We start from the raw sequence: 23,795 nt of genomic DNA, 5'->3' as shown, positions 1-23,795 counted from the left end.
CATAGAGTCCTCACATTTTGAATATAGTTTTCCAAAAAAAAAATTATTGGATCGAAACTTGATGATATGTTGATTTGGTTTAGTGTGCCTAGAGATGATCCAAGTGATTGTTGATGTGTAGAAAGAGATACATGTTCTTCATTGAGATATTTTTGAGACATAAGAGTCAATGTAGAGTCACCATATGTCGCCTTTCTTGGGTGCAAACATAATTAGACTACCACAAGGATGAACTTGACTTGATACTTCTTGAATTTACTAATTTTTGGACTTTGTGTTGATTTTGTTCTCCTAAAATGATGTGTTAAAGATATATTTGGAATAAGAGATTTGAGAATCAAGTCAATTTTGTATTGTATGAAGTAGTGCATAGGAAGTCTTATCGATAAAATATCAATGTGGCTTCATGTGGGATTCCAAATGGCTTTGAAATGCATCCCAGTATACTTGAAATTGAACTACCTGGGTCCATCTAGTAGGACATGCTAAAAGGGAACCAACAAGCACCACTGTAATTGGCATGCGTATTATTTATTTATTTTTAAATTAATCACCGTCGGAATTCTGACATCGTCTCAACTTTGCACCGACGACAAGACCGTCGGACAAACAGCATCCTTGTCGGTGCATAGTTCCTGGCAGGAGTCGGAATGTCGACGCCAATTAAAGAAACATCCGACGAGGATGTTGTATGTTCGACGACACTTTATTGTTGGATGCTCATTGTAATCGTCGTCGCTGCAAGTTCCTGGCAGGCGTCAAAGTTCAGATGAGGATGCTTTATGCCCAACGACATTCTTTGGCCGGATGAGCAAACATGGCCGTCGTCAGAAGAGTTCAAGATGTCAGAATTCCGACATTAGATGGCACCGTCGGAATTACCGATGACGAGTTTTTGACGGCTTCATTTGTCGGCAGTCTGACGAAAAATAGTCGAAATTCCGACGATAGGCTGTTAGAAATCAGCCCCAAATGTACTAGTGACTCAATCCAAGAGATGCTCAATCCAACCTTAGCTAACAAGCAAAATGTCACATAAGCCAAACCTCAACAATTAATCATGTGTTTTCTTTTATAGAAACAAATTTACAAATTCTTAAGTGGTGTCACATAAACCATGTGCCTCTAAACCATGAGATTACAAAACCATGTCCCTCTCATTTATTTTTTGTACTAAACTTTCCTTATATTAAATTTTTTTTAAATGTGAAATTTACATTAAATATTTATCACGATATTACATACATGATATAAAAACCATGTTCCTCTCATTTAAGCATCTTTTGAACACAATATTTTCCTATTGCCTTCCCGATCTACTGCCCATTATAGGCTCAAACTCTCTTGTATCGATGCCCTTTGCTTATCATGGATCTACAAATAATAGCTTACAAAATTATGTCCCTCTTATTATGTCCCTCTTATTTGAGATCTCTCAAATATAATGTCAACATGTTTCCAATTCGCTCTCTTGATTGTACCAAGTTTAAATTTACCTCTCCCGATTTCCCTTTGCTAAAGATGGTTCTACTATTCCTCGTGCTTTGCTAGTTACCCATGGCACCAACTAGGTGACAACAATCACATTCTCGCATAGGTTCCTTTTGCTAGTTGAGCTTGGTCATGTCCTAAGAGTTTGTCACGTCCCTTAATTCAAAAATAATACTTACTAAATATAGCAAGTGCCCATTGACCAAAAATAATAAGTCAACAGTTATAGGATACATTTTATTTTAATATTTATGTTATCCAAGCTCGATTCATATATTTTGTACAAATAAAAGTTTATAATTATTTTACTAGAGCCAACTCAAGAGGCATTAATAGCTATGATAGTTATGACAATTTTTATGATAGGTTGTCATAATAGGAGTTACAGTCCATTTTTAGCCAAAAATAAATAAATAAATCAATCTAAAGATGTTTATGGAAAACTCTTTATGGGGACTATTTTGAAAGGGAATATTTAAAAATATCTTTTGAGGAATATTTATTTTAGCCTCTTTGGACATGAGAATTTGTGCCCCAACTTTTATATAAGCCAAAGAGCATTCACAATGAATGACAGTTTATGTTAATTTTCCTTTCTCATTGCTTGTGTGACTAATAAACCAGTGAAGAGAGAGACTCTCTGAGTGGAAGGCTCATGGTTTCCAAGTGATCTAAAGTCTGTAGCCAAGGATTGTTGAGAGTAATCTCACGTATATGTTACCCTTGTGTAAAAGATTCACAGTTGTTTGCAGGTTCAGTATGTTGTTGGTTTGTGGAGCAGTTTGCAGTGTTTCTGGCTCTATTTTGTGTTGGAAAAGATTGTGTGGTATAAGGTCGTGGTTTTTCTCTGTCAAAATGGATTCCAAAAGCTAACAGTCTGGAAACAATGTTTATTTGGAGAAACCGTTTCTTTGAGCATCAGACATCATCTTCAACTGGCAATAAGGTGGAGGGACCTCAGAATGATAAAGAGTTTTTTGAATTTTGGCAGCAATATTCTGAATAACTCACTGCTTCGTCCGCTTGAAGAACAAGAATTTAAAAGAACACACAATAGAATGTGTGAGGTCACAAAAATTGAGGAAAGAAGATCTTGCTTCGTCCAAATTCGGGAAACCAAACCAGATATGGAGCTCCTCTAAAACAAACAAGGAGAATATAGGAAGCGCGGAGGTTCCGTCTAGAAGTCGGGGATTTAATTGGAGAAAAATTTTGGTGCACTGCGAATCACTCATTTCCCACATGGGGAGGAGATTGCTTTCAACGCACACTTTGATTACTTGTTTTCTTTTCATGTTGTTTCCATGGGGTGGAACTCTCTTTGATAAAGTTCGTATTTTTCAGATTGTTTTCCTGAATTTTGAGGTATGTATGAGTCTCACAAGCACCCCAATAGATGTCCTCACTTACCAATCAAAAAAAGGGAATAAAATCTCATTGGACCCTTCAACTGTTAATCATGGATGTGTTAGCACATATAGCTAAATAATTATGTGATGTCGTCTACTTTGAGTAGACAATATAAATTATATATTCTAAAAATTGATCATCATATCATTCATTCGAACTGTCCTAAATGCAACGATTATTATTTTGTGCAAAGTGAATTTGTTTGAAAAAAAATTGTCAGACTGAATTTCCATCATTCACCTATGCAACATTTTAATATGTTGATTATAATTTTAACTGAGATAATTCCAATATTTTCTAAGTGTCTTTCGCCATAACCTGATTTTGTAAAGTAAAATGCCTATCAATGTTTATTTTGGTCAAATGCCACAGGCAGAGTACTAGGCGTTCAAAATAAACTTTCAAATTCATGAACCATCAATCTACTTGAAGCTACAGATCTTAATTAATTAAAGATACGGGGTATCTGTTAGAAAGCCTCTGATAAAAGTTACATCGATCACTTTCCTGACCAAAGTAGCACCTAGAGCACAAAACATTTCTATAGAAAGGCAAGTAAAAATAAATTTATTTTCAATTTATACCATGTGTGCAAAGCGGAATCCCGATTTCACCTCTTGTTTTGCAAGGACAACTCAAGAACATAACTGTTACATCCCACTTGAGCCCTATTTGTTTTAAGCTATATTTACGCAATGTTATTTGTACTCTAGATGTTTCTATGCTATAATTACACAATGTTACTCATGTCTTAGATGTTTCATGTTATATTTGAGTAATGTTATTTGTACTCTAGATATTTCTATGCTATAATTACGCAATATTACTCATGTCTTAGATGTTTCATGTTATATTTGAATAATGTTATTTGTGCTCGGTACAATAAAATGATGACTCAAAACTTTTACATTGATGTTTTGATATTAAACATGATGACATTTAATATGATATACTTTTGTTGATAATATTGCGATGTCAGAGTTATGACAAGATTTCAGGCTAACTATTTGAATTGGTCAAATCGATGTAGGAGATCGTCATCCTCTGAGAAGGAAGGGGAAGTATCACAAGTCAGAAGGTAATAAAAGAGAGTTCATGCCATCTAAAAACCCTAATCGCAAGTTGAGTCAAGTTGTCTCTCATTGACCTTGTTTCATCAATCTGTTGTGTCAGGTAACCCTATTATAGTCTAAGTAGATATTTAGGGTTTCACCTCTTAAGCCTTGGAATTGATATTTCAAATAATAATAATTATTATTATTATTATTATTATTATTATTCTTAAGTAGCATATGGTCACTAAATGGTTGCAATAATGGTCAACCTAAAACTTAAGACTAAATAAATGATCCTATGACCCGGATCCTCAAGTAGCAGTCGAGTAGGGTGGAACTTTGACTTCGCGCTTAGCATGATTGTAACTAAATGAAAACCTTTGGCCAAGGTGGTGCTCATTTCAAGAGCATCAATCAATTCAATAATCCAGATATACATCCCAATCAAAAGTCATACTAGTTAGAGGTAGCCTTTAGTGTATAACCAATTAGGGAACTATGTAAAGATTATAGACCACTCTCAAATGGCATGAGTTCAACTTCTCGTTACCTCCCTGTGAAAGGTCGAACCAATCCAATTGGATAACGAGACTAATAAGTTTGTGGTTGGACAAAAAAGCACCCTAATGATACTTTCCCTCCTTCAAATCATTGGTAAAGATATGTAACGGATCAAGATTGAGCATCTGGGAAAATGTAGCCTCTAAACCTCTCTACTCTTTTAATTTGAAACATTAGAATTTTCATTGGTATCAAAATAGATATGTTCATAGATCATATCTCTATTTTGTTTCAAGTTTTTTGTTTAGCATTCAAGTATCTGTTCAATTTGATATTATAAAAAAGAAGTTGCAAGTTTTTCCTTTCCTTTCTATTTCAAAAGTTGTAATTTAATTTGCATAGATTAGTGCATGTTACAATACCAAATATGTAATAAAAAAATTCTAGGTACTGCAAAGGTTCCCAAATGTTCTTACGTCAATATTTGCAGTTAACATCACATGTAATATTAATATCCAGCTATGTCATGCAATTAAAAATTCAAGACTTGGTAAGCATAACCATATATTACAGCACATTATCACTCAAATACAAATTTGTTGAGGTGGAATGATAGCATTAATAGATGACAAAGAAGAATTCTCAATATACAATTTGCATCAACTACCACCCAAAAGCCAAGAGATCAAGCATGCATTAAACACCACCCAAAAACAACGAGATCATGCACTCAAAGAGGCAATACATTTGGTATAGACAGCAAGTGATTCAAACTACAAGAACTGCATTTAGTAGAATCACAATTGACTACCATTTGATTTACTGGGAGCACAGTTGATGAAAGGTACAAAGGGTTCAAATACAACTACCAAAATAAAATCCATAAAATGCTTCAATGCCACCTTTCAGTGTACATAAAAATTCAGTCTCATCTCACATATACATGTGTCTTCATATCCTTAGGACTTTAGGCAACTCATTCTTCTTTGCTAATACTTTCCTTGCCATTCTCGGGCAATTTTTCAGAAGCAACAATATCTGGTGTACAAGATCCAGGCTCTACCTGCAAAAACAAACCAATATACATAAAATTCCAAGTACAAAATGGTCACCACTAACACAAACAAAACACTTAAGGAAATACTTTTCAGCACTCCTAAAGAAACCATGAAAGAAAAAATCGATTTTCAATGTGGACAAGTTGTTACTCAATTTCCCAAACCCTTTATTCTGCATGTCACGTTCCATGAAATAATATAGGAGAAAAAAAAAATTACATTAATGCAAAAAGAAACGAGGAAGAGAACAAGTTTAACATAGGATATGATTGTTTCGGTAAGTACAATGAAATCTCATGGATGAGCTAGTGACTGTCGCAAAGGCCATTGAAAACTCTACCATGGATATGATCCAGTAAAGAGGAGACTCTTACCAGGAATGCCCATTTTGCCGAGAATATAAATCTCTACAAAAATTCATGAGGAAAGGGTTCCTTTGAAACATTTTGTCAACACCAGAGGCTCACTGAAATACAATCTAGCTGTTTATTAAAGCAATGTAGTTCAACCATTCATATGGGTTCTGAATTCCAAATAACACCATAAAAATATTAGAAATGTCACAGACAATGAAACAGAGAAGATGGTAGAACTTTACTTGAGGCCCATGTTTTTCATTCTCAAGGGTGAAATTTTTTAACAAATTCAGGTCAGAGAGATGGATTCACCAGAGATGCTTTATTTGCAAGGAGAACAGATGTATCCCTCTTTATTGGGTAATGGGAAATTATTGCACGCAAACCTCTACCTTTAGAGAACACTGTATCGTCATCCTTTTAAAAAAATGGCAACACTAAACACACCACTGGCAGGTGGGGTATATTTTGAGGCAATGAGCGTTTAAAAAAAGGCATGAAATGCCCCTCTGGGTTATTGAAGGTAACTAGTTATAGGGACATTTGACAAAGCAAGTAGGCAAACCAATAACCAAAACAGAGTCCTTGTATTAACTGAAGGAAATAATAGGTGAACCACCCTTAAATACTAGGGACTACAGGAAATTTGGCACGAATTGTACAAAGAAAAAGCATAAAAACAGCTTTCCCACCATTAAATATTTTTAAATACATGCTTTACAAAGCTGAAGATTTTCAGAATCCTGGTAACACAAGGCTACTGAATACTGTGTTATTGTGGAAGGCAATATATTAGCGAAACGGGAAACTGGGTACACAAGTGCACCCAAAATGCAGCCACAAATTTCACTCATCGTACCATATAAAATATAAAGAATGTAAACTAGAAACTAAAATTGCCAGAAAAAATCTGGAAACTTCTATACATTTTTCCTTTTTCTAGAAAAAGGAAAAGTAAAATAAAATTTCACCATTAATGGAGATTTAGACTTATAGTCCACTCTCCTAGAAGGATGCTGATGCCAATCAAACCTTAATACAGCACAACAAAGATGCTGCCTTGGCCAAACCGCAGCCTGAGACTAGTTCACAAGAACTCCTTCCACAAAACTTCCTTGCAGTACTACCTAAGAGTCTATTTAAAGAAATTTTTCAGCTTCTACAATTTTTACCTCTAGTATTTCAGGTAGTTTTTTATGGACCCATAAACCTGTTTCCTAAAGAGCCAGAAGGTATACTTATAATCAAAATCCTCATAGACCCCATTGACTAAAAGGTACAATTTAAATATCATAGTAGTTGAAGGTTTGAGAAATAAAATGACAAAAATTAAGGAGAAATCTAAATATCTAGTGTTTGGTTTTCTTGATCTTGAAATCTTTGCGTATTGTTGTATCCTCACCTGTTCAAGCCATGTTCCATTTTTCACCTGAAGAAAAGTTCCATACTTAAATGTTGAAAATAAGATCATAAATGTATATCAGTACATTCTCAGAAAAATTCATCAACAAGTGTTGGATGCTATCAGTATATTCTATACATGCATCAAAATAAGGAAATGCAAAATAAAAGGACATAAAACAGATCAAGGGCCATACAATGACAATGTCACATATATAAAATGTTGTCTACAATAAGACAAAGTTTAACTGAAATTATACATCTGATACAGAATTTTATTCCAAAATTACTCCAATAAATGAGAGCTTTTATGTTATTGTCTACCAACATAAAGAAAGGATCAGACAAAAAAAAGATATACTAAGAACCAATTTGTTTCTGCTCGTGACAAAGAATAATCTCCCTGAATGCAATCTCTGATCCCACCGTTAACTGAATAAATCCTTGAATAACAGAAAAATCACTATTTACACTGGTATTTACAGCATGTATAAATCAAAGGAGTGCTCAGAGGTCTCCATAGAAAATAAAGTAAAATTACATGCCCAATGGAAAAATATCTGTGCTATAGATAAGATTCTATTTGTATTTCCCTACTTGTCTACAGTCTGCAAGATATCTGTAGATCCCATCTACAGACATGACTACCTCCTGTTAAGTACCGAGTGCTGACCTAGTAATATCCGTGAAAGTGTCAAAGAAGCAGTTCAATTAGATGAATATTTACTCCTAGGTATTGTCATCAAAAGTTCCTATAGTTATAGCACATCTACTAAAGATACTACTGGTGACATGTTCATATTTTGCGTTTGTTTAATGCCCACAATGCATGGATGAAATAATGATATATGAATTGATAAAATCACCCATACTTCAATTATCACCTCTCAACAAGCAACACCAATGGAGAAATAAAAAAATGTAAAATAAATGTTTAAAAATCTCTAATCTTCATATTGTGGAGGAGAGTTAAACTTCCTCTAAATTAAAGATGATTAATACCTCCCTCAATCTGAGAAATAGACAACATTAGAATTTAGGAAGTGAATGGAGACACTCCTGTTTTACAATATGAAATATCAAATATATTATCCATAGCAAATTGGTCTAGACCAATCAGTTATACATTGTAGAGAAATGTACTCCAGCTTCAAAAACAATTTCCCCCTGAACTCTATGCTCCAAAAATGGTCAAAGTTGTGAATATCATTAATCTACTAGCATCGAACCATATATTGAACCCTTTGGAACACCACAGTGATGACCTTGATTGGGCACCATATTTCAACAAATGTCGTAGTGGATTAAAATTTCATTCACATTTTTTTACAGTTCAAATTTCATTGTTTAATAGGTCATAGCATATGATTTCTTTTTCTTTTTCAAAAAAACATGATTGATACAAGAACAAAGAAAATATTTAGTTTCCCTTTTCTTTCCACTTAATGTTTGGCCAATGACTGTTAGTCAATTGAAATAGTATTAAAATAAATGACTTAATAAGCTAGCAAGTCAGTTGTAAAGTTAGTCATGTTGAAAAGTACAAAATCATATCAAATATGCATGTTAAATAAGTAATTCATGAGAATACAACTCGCTCTCCTGATCAGAATCAAGTACAGATGTTTTCCAACATAGGATCAAACCAGAATTCACACTCATATCTTGTTAAAAAGAGAGGCAAAGATCCTAATTATTCGTTATTTTGGAGAGGAACTTGTCCACCGTTGATTATTCAGTGCATAAGAGGATCTTACGGGAACATATCAAAAGCAGCCTATGTTACCGGGTTCAGCAGCTACTTGGCCCGATCCAGGTACCGGTTCAGTACACGTTTGGGTGCACCCGATTCTGAACTTCATGACTTGAAAGTGGGGGAATGGGAAATGTGTGATCCTTTGCCAGGGGAATTCAAAGAGAGCGCTTCATCCACTTGGCTTTCTTCAGTCATCTTTAATGGCAAAATTTATGTATTGGAAATATTATATAGTCGGTCTTCATGCGCAGCCATCTATCTCCCCAGCCTGCCAATGAAAGGTTCCCATCAGGTTCAGTGCTGGTCTTCTTGTGCAGAGACTATTGACTATATGCACCTCAACCCCATATAATGAGAATCTGTAGATGGTATGAATGAATCAGGAACCATTTGGGAGGGGAGGAGACTCTCTATAGTCAGGGTGGTTATCTCTGGTTCTAGCTAAAGAGGGAGTGTTGATGTGTTTAGTGGCGGGAGACTTCATCATGATCGCCACCCATGATCATCACCCATGCATTTGTCGCCACCTTGTCTTATTTATCATTTGGGCCGACTTAATTAAGGGACGCATCCTTTCACATTGTATGGTCGCCTCTCTCTATGTTGTCCCTCTTGTGAAAAGGCACGACCCTTGATAAGAGTCACTACTCGCATATATATATGAAGATCGAAGACTTCACTCAGATTATAATTCACATACACAGTTTGCCTCATTCATTTCATACTTCAGCAGTTAAGATTTTCATATAGCAGTTCGATAATTATATCAAGAAGATCGATTTATATTGGTGCAATTAATTCAGTTTGTGAGTGGCCTCATAATTGGGTTTGTGTTAGCCATATTGTAATTGATTTATTTCATCATATAAGAGATATTATTGCTGGGTTTTTCTCCCTCAAGTAGGAGGGTTTTCCCAGGGTATATTGCTGTGTTAATTGTTCAAATATTGGTTGATTTCTGCTAAATCTAATTCTGATCATAAAAATAACATATTGGCATTCACAACTTTGGCTATTGTTGGATCATACGAGGGGAAATTCTTGTCAAAGCTAGAGCACTTTTTCTCTGAAGTGCACAATTTAAGGAACTAGACTAATTTGAAATGTTTGATATTTTATGGAAAGGACTCTTATCATATTCCGAAATACGAGCATCTCTATTTACTGCTTGCCTTCTGTTCCTGATAAGTTCTTTATATGCAATTGAAAATCAACAGTGGACATGTTCCTCTTTAAAATGACTAGTAATTAGGATATTTGCCTCTCTTTTTCACAGACACAAGTGTGCATTCTGGTCTGATCCTAATTTGAAATACACAGTACTTGACTCTAATCAGGACAGCAAGTTGTATTCTCATGAAACACTTATTTATATATTGATATTCATATTTGATAGGCATTCATATCTGTTAACATAACTAAAATTACAACTGGCTTGCTATTTAAGTCATTTGTCCTATAATGCTAAGTCAACTAACAAACAGGACACTCATTTGTCCTATTCCAAAATATAAGCATCTCCATTAGCTGCTTGCTAAGTTGCTGGTTCCAGTTCAGGTTTAGGTTCAAGTTCAGGGGTTTGGTTTAGTTTGGGTTTGTTGGTACGAAAACCATGTTAAATTCATAAATATATAAATATGGTCAAATCTATTATTTATTAAAATTAAATAGTATTGTCTTAAATTTAAAATTAATATAAATATTTTACACTTGTTAAATTAAAATTATTAAAAATAAAACAATATTAATAAAATATTAAAGATAAAACTTTCAACCTTACTATTAAATTTTTGGTTTTGAATTCGTAATTTTGTGCCCTCCTTACATTCCATCTGATTCTCCTTACATTCCATTGTGAGTGTCATGTTGAGAGAGGGTTTATCACGAAGTCTCTCAACATGACACTCACAATGGCTACACCCATTAGTGAAAGGGTTTATCACGAAGTCTCTCAACGTGATATCATCATGGAGTCACTCAACATGATGTCCATCATGGCTACTCCCATGTGGAAAGAAACATGTGTACAAGTGCCCATTACGGAGTCACTCAACGTGATGTCATCATGGAGTCTCTCAACATGATGTCCACCATGGCTACTCCCATGTGGAAAAACACAAGTATAAAGACTTCATCACGGAGTCTCTCAACGTGATGTTGTCATGGAGTTTCTCAACATGACATCCACCATGGCTACTCCTAGAGAGTGGAAAGACCCACATCTCCGTCTTAGAGATGGACAAGGGCTTTCACCTCAAATTTCTCCATCATGAAGAAAGATGCATTAAGGCAAGTCACAAAAAAAATCACTAATGCTAAGACTCCCTCTCAGCAAGGGCTTCATTCTCCACAACTCCAAGCTTGTCTCGGAAGTACCCAAACTTCACTTTGGAGAGAGGCTTGGTGAGAATATCAATCGTTTGTTCATCAGTGCAAATGTATCTCAACTGGATAGCTTTCCTCTGTACCATATTTCTAATGTAATAGTATTTGATCTCAACATGTTTTGTTCTGTCAAGAAACACTGGATTGACAAATAGCTTCACACAGCTTTGATTGTCACAATGGATAACAATCTGCTCCACTGATTGTCCAAACAATCCTGCAAGGATCTTTCGAAGCCACACTGCTTCTCGAGCTACTACACATGCTACAATGTACTCAGCCGCTACAGTACTAAGTGTTACAGAAGTTTGCTTCCTAATGCACCAAGATATCATGGCAGGACCCAAACAGAAGCAACAACCAAATGTGCTCTTTCTGTCAGTTACACTCCCGGCCCAATCAAAATCAGTGTAACCTTGTAACTTCATATTTGCACTGGAAGTATATCTCAAACCATATCCTACTATGCCACGCAAGTACCTCAAGATATGTTTTGCTGCAACTAGATGAATATGTCTTGGCTCACACATAAACTGACTAAGAGCACTTATTGCATAACAAATGTCAGGTCTAGTATTGACTAGATACATCAATGAACCAATCAACTATCTGTACATGGTAGGATCTACTAAATCTGAACTAGTTGCAGACTCACTCAATTTCTTCAAATTTGTTTCCATAGGTGTAGACATGGATTTGCAATCCATCATTCCAAATCTCCTTAAGATATCAATGGTGTATTTCCCTTGACTTAGAATAATTTCATTGGGTCTTTGCCATAACTCCAATCCTAGAAAGTAATGCAAAAGACCTAAATCCTTCGACTCAAATTCAGAAGCTAACTCCTTCTTACATTTGTCAATGAGATGATCTTCTCCAATAATAAATAAGTCATCAACATAAAGAACCAAAATTAGAGCTTCACCATCAATTACCTTGAAGTAGAGATTTGAATCTACATCATTCTTGAAGAACCCCAAGCCCATCAAATATCAATCAATCCTCTCATACCAAGCACGAGGAACCTGCTTAAGGCCATACAAAGCATTCTTCAGTCTACAAACATGAGACTCCTTCCCATGAATCACAAAGCCATCAGGTTGCTCAATGTATACTTCCTCTTCAATCACACCATTAAGAAATGTTGTCTTCACGTCCATCTGATGAAGCTTCCATTTATTTGCTGCTACAATGGCAATAATAGTTCTAATGGATGTATAATGAGCAACTGGAGCAAATGTCTCTTCATAATCTATTCCCTCTTTTTGAGAGAATCCTCTAGCCACAAATCTTGCTTTGTACTTCTCAATACTTCCATCAGCTGCATGCTTGATCTTGAAAAGCCATTTCGAACATACAACTGATTTTCCTTCAGGTCTCGGAACAATGTCCCAAACATCATTCTTGATAATAGATTGATATTCTTCATCCATAGCATCTCTCCATACATGCTGACTTGAAGCTTCCTCAACAATGGAAGGCTCAGAATCAATGATGTGACTCATCAATGCCACATAGCCTAGAAACCTCTATGGTCTCTTGCTTTCTCTAAAGGTGCCTCGAGGAGCTGCATACTTTTTTGCCTCTTGCAGAATTTGTCCAGCCCATAGAGGTTTCTTCCGACCTATAACAATGTTTCTCGGACCATCAATAGGTTCCAAGGGCTCAACTCGATCAATAGCCTCTACTAGTTTAGTAGACTCCCTCTAAATCTTAGGAGTATGATCAATGTCCGTGTCTTCAAAAGTCTCATTTTCTTCATTATCTATCTCGATGTGTGAACCTTTGGATCTTTTGAATGCAACATCTTCTTCAAAAGAGACATCCCTATTGATCTCTATCTGTTTATGTCCTGGAATATAAATCATGTAGGCTTTTGAAGATTCATTGTAACCCACAAATATTCCTTTCTTACTAGATGGTTCTAGCTTCGTTCTTTTATCTTTAGGCACATGAATATAAATAGGACAACCAAAGATTCTCAAATGACTAACCTTAGGTTTCACACCGATAAATGCTTCTTCAGGAGTCATATTTTCTAATATTCGATGAGGGCTTTGATTCTGAACATACACTGTAATTCTGAATGCTTCTGCCTAAAGAAAGGTTTGTAGATCTTGATCATGGATCATGGCTTTGGCTGACTCAACTATAGATCTATTCTTCCTTTCTGCAACTCTGTTTTGTTGAGGATTGTAAGGAACACAAAACTCCCTCTTAATCCCTGCCTCAATACAAAAGCTACAGAAACCTCCAGAGGTGTATTCTCCTCCATTATCAGATCTCAAAACCTTGATCCTTTTCTTGGACAAATTTTCTACTTGTGCCTTGAATTCTTTGAATTTCTCAAGCACTTCTTCATATTCTTTGGATTTCAAAAAGTAAATCCAAGTCTTTCTAGAGTAGTCATCAATGAAAATTACATAATACCAAAAACCACTCAAGGATGCCACAGACATTGGTCCACACAAATCAAAATGAACAAGATCTAAAATACATTTTGATCTACTTTCACTACTATGAAAAGGACCTTTAGAATTCTTACCCATTGCGCATCCTTTACAAATACCATCATGCTCTGGACTGAGTTTCGGAAGGCCTGTAACCATCTTTTGCATGGGTGGAAGAACTTTGAAGTGAAGGTGAGCAAATCTCATATGCCATACCTCACATGAATTGGAAGAATCATGCAGTAATGCTTGAACTAGGCTGGTGGAAAGTTTATAAAGACTCTCTTGGCGAACACCAATCACCTTAGTTGTTTTGATGCTAGAGTTCTTCGGCCAAGCAAGAACTTTCCCTTCTGAGAAGGCAACTTGATATCCTTTGTCCTCCAAGGCTGAAATTGAAATAAGGTTCCTCTTGATGCCTGGTACGAACAAGACATCACTCAAGTGAAGAGGAATACCAAAATCTAGGTGAAGAGAGGTGGTTCCAGCTCCTTTCACTAAATAGCAAGCATCATCTCCGATGATGACTTGGAGGTTGGTTTCTCTTTCTACCAAATCTGAAAGTGCTTTCTATATCCTGTACTGTGTCGAGAAGCGCCACTATCAATCAACCATGTGCTACTATCGGTTGGAACATTGCTTAGTAGGGCAGAGATGAATAGAAACCCTTCTTTGTTGTCTCTAGATTCCCTTTGAGGAGACACTTCACCAACATCTGCCATAGAAGCATGTCACTTTGATCTTGTAGGGCAATATCAAGCATAGTGACCATACTTGTCACATCTGAAGCATTGAATTCAGGAGAGATTTCTCTTCTTCTTTGAATCGGGAGCAGCATCTGATTTCCTATCTCTATTCCTCTTGAAATTTCCTTTTCTCCCTTCTCTTCCTCTCTTCTTTGAAGTTTGAGCAGCGAGAACATGAGTGTCTTCATTGAGAGAGCTTTGACCAATCCCTCTTGCAGCCAATCTGGATTCTTCTTGAATACAATCAGCCCTAAGGCGATCAAACTTTGGAAGCTTAGATCTTACACTGATACCTTGGATAAAGGGTTCCAAAGATTGAGGAAGACCATTGAGAGCCAATATCACTAAGTCTCTATCTCCAACTATATCTTCAATAGCATATAGTTGGTCCTTCAATTCAATGATCTTCATGAAGAAGGAGATGACTGAATCTTCTTTAGCCATCTTGATTTGATGTAGTTGTTGTCTTAAGGCAAGAGCTCTGCTGGTATTATTGATCTCATATAATCCTTCCAAAGTCTTGAACATCTCTCTCACCGTCTTCAACTTGGATATAATAGGCACAAGGTGATCCTTTATGGAATCAATTAAAATTTTCTTGGCCTTTGTGTCATTCTTTCTCCATTGAGTTTTCTCATTCTCATCATCAAGTTCGGGCACTTCCTTCTCCACGAATTCGAGAATATCATTCTCTTCTAATGTAATTAGAACTCTAAACTTCCAAGAGGTGAAGTTAGAGGCACCATCAAGAATATCTTCGACCTTGAGTCCATTCACCATTTTGATGCAAGGATAGACACACTAAGAATGAGAAGAACAAATGAGGATTTGATACTTAATCAATTCTAATCACGATCTTTCTTAAACCCGCTCTGATACCATGTTATTTTTATGATCAGAATTAGATTAAGCAGAAATCAACCAATATTTGAACAATTAACATAGCAATATACCTTGGGAAAACCCTCCTACTTGAGGGAGAAAAACACAGCAATAATGTCTCTTATATGATGAAATAAATCAATTACAATATGGCTAACACAAAGACAATTACGAGGCCACTCACAAGGCCGAATTAATTGCCCCAATATAAATCGATCTCCTTGATATAATTACCGAACTGCTATATGAAAATCTTAACTGCTGAAGCATGGAATGAATGAGGCAAACTGTGTATGTGAATTATCATCTGAATGAAGTCTTCGATCTTCATATATATATGCGAGTAGTGATTCTTAGCAAGGGATGTCCCTTTTCACAAGAGGGGCGACATAGAGAGAGGCAACCATACAATGTGAAGGGATGTGTCCCTTAATTAAGTCAGCCCAAATGATAAATAAGACAAGGTGGCGACAAATGCATGGGCAATGATCATGGGTGGTGATCATGATGAAGCCTCTCACCGCTAAACATGTCAACACAATAATTAGCCAGGGCAGATCCATGTAAACTGAAAATCTGATATTTGCCCATGCTTTTGCATCATTGAAGTAACCTCAACTAAGCCCATCCCTGAACATCCATTATAGTTGATTGCAAACATTGTTTCACCCTTTAAAAGGTCATGACTCATTAAATACAATTGACGCAAGTCAACAGTAAATATTTAGTTTGTCATCTAGTTTGACTGTCTATCAATGATTGACATATTAGCAAAGTCACTTGTAGGATAATTTACATATAAAAGTTACCTAGTCAGTTTTAGAACTAGTCATTTTGTATACTATCATCTAATTACAGTCAAGTGTCAGTTTTCCCAACATGCTAACAAAGAGAAATTCACTCTTTTCCCTGTAAAGAAAATAAGCAAATATCCTACTGGCAAGGCATTTAAGACAGGAATTTGTCCACCACTCATTACGAATACTTATAAGAACGGGAGCCACAAGTGTTCATGCATCGAGAGCAAATCAAATCATACTGTGCTCACCTTGCCAAAGAGTCATGACCATCAATGTTCCAAGAACTTACAACTGAGATTTAGTTGCTCAACCAGCAAGTTTTGAAGCCTACATGATCTCTATGGCATGCTACAATCTGAACCTTCATGCACAGCAGAAGACAGGGATGTTTCAACATTTTGACTTACTTATTTTTGTATCTTGCTAAATCTTTCATCATTTGAAAAAATGTCCATTTCTCATGCTCTTTGGGGGTTTGTCCTGACTGTGCAGGAGCCTATACGTGAACAACTTAAGTTATACTTAATTCTCAACGATTAGGAAATGTCTAAAATCTGGAACAAAAATGAACATTTGAAGGGTTTCCATAGAAAAAAACACACTCATAAAGGTGGTAAATTCAAAATTCTAAAGGCGCAATAATTTCCAAACAAAATCCAAAGTTTGTGGTGTACTAGTTATGGAAAATACTCATAACAGAACAATTGAGGTTGAAACATCACACTGCAATAAGCCGGCCAACGATTCCAATGCGCACATGATGAAAATGTGGTTTAAAGATTATGAGGTATTTTCTAGAGCGATAACTGTTAACAAATGATTAAAACTATTGTTGTAACAAATCTTAAAAATGAAATTAAAGCTTACCCCAATCGACACTGTTAAAGACAATCCCATGACCTCATCCCAAATTACCAAAAAGCAAAAGCAAACCCTAAAATGCTGATCAAACCCTGGAAAACTGAATTTCCCTGGCAGATTACTTACCTTCTTGTTGGCGGGCTTGTACGGGCATGCGGGTGGAACACGTTCTGGCCGCCTGTATTCCTTGCCGAATAGGACATAAATTTTGCCCTAAATTCCGAATTTAGTATCAGCAAAGCCACAGTAAAATCCACAATATATCATAAAATTCATCGAAAACAAACTTCATCAATGTTAAGTCCTTACCACAATAAAATCAAATAATATGGGCAAAAGATTGACAATGGGTATCAGAAAAATTGGTAACAGACACGCCACACAAACCTGGAAAATTGAAGTAAGATTGTTATTAATAGTAAATTAAACTAATAAATGAATGCATATAAAGATTTGTAGAAATGGGCATCGTCTATTTAAAACTGCATACCATTTTTTACTGTCACGCTGTAATCAGATCAAGAGAACAACAAAAATGAATTGTTGCAGGCGACGGAGATGAAAGGCGATTTTAAGCTCCAGTCAACGCCAGTTGATCGTTCTTTCTGATGAGGTTCCGTCGCAAAATTATGCGGGTTAAACACTATAGCTGCAAAATAATTTTAAATGAAAAACGTAATGTCCAAGAGATTGATCAACAAGAATAATAGTGGGTAAAGCTATGGTCGCATTGAAGGGGGCCTACATGAGAATAGAAGTGGGTAAGGCAAAATTTCCAAATTTAAGTGTTTTTTAAGGGGTGGAGGTGAAGTTTAGATTTATTGTTTTATTCTTTGAATTCTTTGATCTAGAATCTAACCATTATTCAAGCACTTTTTAATTATAAAGGGAGAAGAGGCATTGATGTTTATAAAGTTGATATCATTATATTAGTTTTAATTCAAATTACATTGGAAGTATCGAGAATTTAAATTTCTTATCTATTTTTTATATTCATTATCTTTATGTTAGTAAGATGCAATTGTGTATGGTATGTCAAAGTTCAAAAATTTATGATAGTGTCTTCTTATGATGGTGTCATGTATAATCATATGTTTGTCATATGTAACTAGCACTTGTATCTATATGAGGTTCAAGGGGTATGTCGATAGGATATTAAAGGTAAAATCTAAATGTATTTTAACATTGCATAATTAGTTATATAATAATTAAAATCTATATATGTGTTGGCATATTGTTGGAGCACAATTCTTCATGGGTCACATGCGATAGGAAATGATACTTCAAGCTCTTAATTTTTTGAACATACTCTCTTATGATAGAGTATCATTTGACCTTGCATTTTGTAGTGATTAAAACTCATTTAGTTTTCTTATTGGGATGATCTTCTATTCATGTGAGACCCATCAAATCCTGAGACATCCAATCATATAGTCTACGCACCAAATTAATGGTATATCTAATATAAGTTTAATTTTCTAAATGATTTGACTAACATTGCAAAATAGTAATTGTAATATGCTTCATTAAATACATGCCAATCATGATTATTGTAGCAAGTTTGTATAAAGTAGATATGTTACTTGAATAAGAGAAGTAAATGGTTAGTGGATTACCCTAAATATTGGTTAATCACTTACTTGATCAAATATCCTTGACTTTAATTCAATGATGAAAATAACTAATTGAGAGTTTGCTTAGTTTGTATATTGATGTTAGATAGAAATGTTAAGTTTATAGATCCTTATTTCAGTTATAGAAAATGATCATAAATTTTCTATTTATCTATTCATATCATGTGTGATTAATTTTTTAATCAGCAAATAATATCCTCTACATAAATGTACAAGCATCTATACAAGCATTTGTATAAATTCCTTGATTGAACTTTAATGAGGTGAATATAATGTTACATGTTTCACATTTACTTGTGCATCTCATGTATTAAAAAGTATGTAATTGCAAAGTATTAGAAGTTTAAGAAAGAGTCTATTTAATTAAATAAAAATTCCAACATTTCATGGCTTATAATTAGAAACAGTAATACTTAGCGGCCCTTTTTATGACATTATGATTCTCTTGAGTTATTATTATACTCCAATTTTCCTAGTGCAAAATCCCCAAGGCCCACATGAAATGAATGACGAGCACTTAGATTTCTATTACTTAATATTGGCCTGCATTGCCAAAGCATTATTGAAATGCAAGAGGTCAAAAACCAGCTGAGAGTTTAAACAATTATTGGTAAAGGGGGATTAGACCAATTACATCCTCTTGTGGTTCTCCTATTGTAATAGTTCTAAAGAACAATAAAGTTTGTTGCACGTGTGTAGATTATAGGAGCTTAAATAAAATTACCATTAAGAATTGGTACTATTGAAATGAGGAGTTTTATGGGAGTAGTCTAATACCTTTAAAAGTTTGTTAATTTTTTTTAATATCTCATTGCCCTATTGTGTGCAATTTGGGCAAAGGCAAGAAATTTCATTGTGCAGTTGTAGACACCCAAATCTATCCACTTAATTAAATGAATATTCAGTATTTATTTGATTATTTAACCATCATTCAACTATTAAGTAAATTAATATGTAATTAATTCATCCAAATTATGTTCTTCTATTAATTAAATAAAGTATTCAATTTATTTGATTTAACTCACTTAATCATATTCTGACTATTAATTAAATAAATAAAGCATAGTTGTTTAATTAACCCCTCTCTCACATTTAAATAAATTAACATTTATTTAAATCTCATCTCTCACATTTAAATAAATAAATATTTTTTGAAATTCCTAAATCCTTGCACGCTGCAAGTTAACCTCCTTCTAATCTTGTCTAAACCCCTATCATTAGCCTAGTCACCCTTTAATGGTTTGCACATTCCTAAACCAAAGGTTAACCCAATACCTATCAACTCAAACATTTAATGGCTTTCTTTAAAGTTTGTAAGCCTTTAATGGTTTCCTTCTAAAGTCTTCTTAAGCCTTTAATGTTTTCCCTCTAAGTCTTCAAGCCTTTAATGGTTTCCTTTTAAAGTCCTCTTAAGCCTTTATTGGCTTCCTTCAAGTCTTCAAGCATTTAATGCTTTTGTCTCCCTCTCCTCTCAAGCCTTCTTGTGTGAAGTAAACCATGCTCAAATGTAAATGATTGAAAGATAATACTAAATAATCTAAGCAACACAATTAACCTCAAACAACTCAAGATTGGAATGTTTAAAAAGAAAGAAATGAAGCATAAAAGCATAAAATAAGTGAATGCAAACCTCATTTACCAACTTTGATTCGATTTTCCCATGTTCGGATGTGCACTCAAGACATAGCTAGTTCTCAATTGCTCCATGATGTGATTTGATGATTGGATTTTGGATATGTAGATTTGATGATAGGATATGGGGATGAAATTTGGCATTATGATGATATGGATATGCTAGAATGGATGAAATGTTGCATGATAATGATATGGTAGTGAGAAAGTGGATAGAATTCTACATTATGGTACTACGAATGTATGAAAAGTGGAGAATTTGAATGAAAATGAGAGGGGATTAAATAGGAGAAGAGAGGAGAGGAAGGGATTGGAAAATGCAACACTTGTCCTCAAGGATGACAAGTGGCAATCCAAGGAATGACAAGTGGTTCAACAAGGGAGGACAAGTGTCCCTTGGAGGGACAAATGTCAAAAAGGGGCTTGACATGTCCTTAAGACACATGTTCAATTTGGGAGGAAGCCACCTAAAAATAGAATCAAATTTCCTAATATTAAGGAAATTAGGGGAATATGTGTGCACACACATGTGAGGGGAGGTTAGGATAAGGTTAGTTTGGGGGGATAGGGTTGGTTAGAACCCATAGGTTAGATTGGAGGTTAGATTAGAAGGGGGTTAGTTAGGTAGTTAGAAGTTAGGAGACATGTGACATATTTAAATAATTATTCAATTATTTAAATGAGGTGAGGGAGATTAATTAATTTAAGAGATTGGAGAGGGGAATTAATTAATTGGAAATTAATTAATTCAAGGATTGGAAGGGGAAATTAATCAATTCAATGGATTGGAAGGGGAATTAATTAATTAATTAATTAAATTAATTCAAGGGATGGGCTTAATTAATTAAGATATTTAATTAATTAACTGGATAAAGGAAAAAAAAATTGACTAAATTGATTAGCCAAATTTAAGTGCCTACACTTCCCTTGTTGACACTTGTCAACATGTGATTGGCTTGAAGGAGAGCACATGGATTGAGGATCACCACTTCCTCAAGCAATCCTAACCCTTCCTCAATAAACTCAATCTCAACCCTTCATTTGCCAATTTTCCCTATAAATAGAGCTCATGCCTTCATTATTGAGGGTCACACATACAAGAGTTATCCATGCTTTGTTACTTTGTTTAGATTTGAATGATTTGTATTATGATTTAGATCTTCCACTAGTTGGAATTGCTATTTGACATTAATACTTCATTTGCATTCTCATCCACACTTCACATAATCAACCATCTCCCATCCTCTGTTTGGCATCCCCTTTGTGCTAGTGCTCCAGCCGAGGACATACTTCACATAGCAACAAGATCTTGGAGAGGAGGAGGACAAGGAAGAGTCATGGAATAGGGAGCATCATGATTGAGTAATATTCATGTTTGTTTATTTATTTCTTAATTAGTTTCTTGTACTAATATTCTTTGCTAATTCTTTGGATGGATTTGTCTTCATGTTTTGCTTATGGTTGAAGCTCTTAGTAACATGATTTCGTATTGGTTTATACTAACCTCCATTTTCACCACATTAAAAATCTTGTACTAAGCTCTTCAAAAATCCACTCCCATCATATGAAAAGGGAAGTACCTCCCATCAAGGGCAGAACAATGACAATAAGATCAATTATACATGAACCTCCTATGATTATACTATCAATAATATAACTGATGATACTGAATACATTCCAGTGATAACCATCAAAGCCAAGAATCCTAAATGCAATGTAGTTACCCGTCGTAGCAAGGTCACACTACAAGGTGTGCCATCAAAAATGACTTATGGTCCAAAGCAGTATAACCTTGTTGACCAGCTAGAAAAGACGCATGAACTAATTTCCATCCTTGAGCTTTTGTGCTTGTCATCATCACATAAAACAATCCTAGAAAAATCTCTCCAAGAAGTGTCAGTCCCATCCAATATTAATACTGATCAATTTCAAACCATGGTTGGTAATCTTAAATCATCTCATTGCCTCACTTTCACTGAAAATGACGATTCATCCATACAACAACCACATAATGCTCCACTTCACATTGAAGGCTTCATTAACAAACACCGAATCAAGCCAGTCTTGATAGATGATGGAGTTGGTATGAACATATGCACGTTGCAATTGGTAACAACATTGGGATACACAAAAAATGTAGTGGATGTTAGAAAGAATATCGCCATCAAGGCCTATGATGATGCAAAATGATCCTCTAAAGGATGTGTCACTCTACCAGTCAGGGTAGTGTTGTGAGTTATTCACACATTGCCCCATTGCAAATGGGGACCCCCACTTTTCGCTTTCTAGGGTTAGTCCTTTTTGCTCAATCCTGGGTTGTCTTAGAGTCTTAGCTATTAATCTTTCCATTGAAGGGATAACATTTCTTGAGTAGCCAGAGAATTCATCAATTCAAGTGGAAAGGGATTGAACGAGGAGTCTTCCCTAGGGTCACTTTTGAAGATTAATTGGACATGGACATTGAAGTGATTTAGGAATTGGAAGTTTAGATGAGTAAAGTATAGGAAATGAGAGAGATTGAACAAACTATCTACATAGAGTCATGTCCCTTGTTGGAGCAAACTTGCCTTAGATGCGTCCTTGGCCTCAAGGTTATAGCAAATTCCTTCCTTGAGCCTTCTTGAAGGGTAAAAGTTAACATGTTTCATGAAAATTTGGGATATGATCTAGTGGAGTGAAGGAAACTGAAGGATTGAATTCAAGGATGTTTGAGATCATGTACCTCTCTAAGGACTTAGGGAAAAAATTTACATTTAGCTCTTGTACCTTGCAAAGCTCATAGAGTGAAATTCTTTCAACAAGTCATGTACCTTACCAAGGTCATTGGGCGAATTTTCCACCTAATTCTTGTCCTTGCCAAGGTCTTAGGCCAAGAATTTCACTAAGGTGATGTGTCTCATCAAGGTCCCAGAGTGAATTTTGTCTTTGAGTCCTATCCTTGGAGAGGACATAGAGCGAGACTTTGTTTTAGGTCCCATGCTTCCGAAGGTCATAGAGAGAATTTTCTTTATAGATGTTTTTAAGGGCTGAACTGATGATGCTTCAAATCAACGAGGTAAAAGAGTTTCAAGTCATGTCCTTGTAAAATTCATAAGTTGACCTACCAAATCTTGTCTTATAGGTCCTGTCCTTAGAAGGGATGGTGAGCGAATTTCTCACATCTTGACCTTGTCCTTGGAAAGGACGATGAGTGAATTTTACCTATTTTGATCTTGTCCTTACCAAGGACATAGAGCGAAATCCTCATCAAGGACATGGAGTGTTCTTCTTCACTTGATCATGTATCTTGCATCAACTTAGACCTTGTCCTTGGATAGAGCATGAAGCGATTTTTGATAGAGCATGTCCTCCTTAAGGTCATAGAGCGAATTCATCTT

General features: G+C 35.3%; 1 protein-coding gene across 2 annotated transcripts; it reads right to left on the bottom strand.

The window, feature by feature from the left end:
• Positions 1–4,996: 4,996 nt before the first annotated feature.
• LOC131026891 (uncharacterized) lies at positions 4,997–17,891 on the bottom strand. Of its 2 annotated transcripts, XM_057956893.2 has the most exons (5): positions 17,643–17,891; positions 17,462–17,539; positions 17,279–17,365; positions 7,274–7,300; positions 4,997–5,520 (listed from the first exon to the last, which is right to left on the bottom strand). In XM_057956893.2, exons 1-5 carry the CDS (start codon positions 17,643–17,645, stop codon positions 5,434–5,436), a joined length of 282 nt encoding a protein of 93 aa, XP_057812876.2. In that variant the 5' UTR covers positions 17,646–17,891; the 3' UTR covers positions 4,997–5,433. The 2 variants fall into 2 exon arrangements, with proteins under 2 accessions (XP_057812876.2, XP_057812877.2); XM_057956894.2 differs by lacking the exon at positions 7,274–7,300 and having other exon boundaries at positions 17,643–17,876.
• Positions 17,892–23,795: the final 5,904 nt, after the last annotated feature.

This window comes from Cryptomeria japonica, chromosome 1 (assembly GCF_030272615.1).
Source record: "Cryptomeria japonica chromosome 1, Sugi_1.0, whole genome shotgun sequence".
Taxonomy (NCBI): Eukaryota; Viridiplantae; Streptophyta; class Pinopsida; order Cupressales; family Cupressaceae; genus Cryptomeria; species Cryptomeria japonica.
Note: the sequence above shows the minus strand (reverse complement) of the source record. Positions and strands in the feature narration are given on the sequence as shown.

Coding starts and splice junctions, on each gene's coding strand:
- LOC131026891 (XM_057956893.2), bottom strand. Junction 7,301..17,278: donor ACAAGCCCGCCAACAAGAAG/GTAAGTAATCTG, acceptor ACTTTTCTTCAG/GTGAAAAATGGAACATGGCT. Junction 5,521..7,273: donor ATGGAACATGGCTTGAACAG/GTGAGGATACAA, acceptor TTGTTTTTGCAG/GTAGAGCCTGGATCTTGTAC.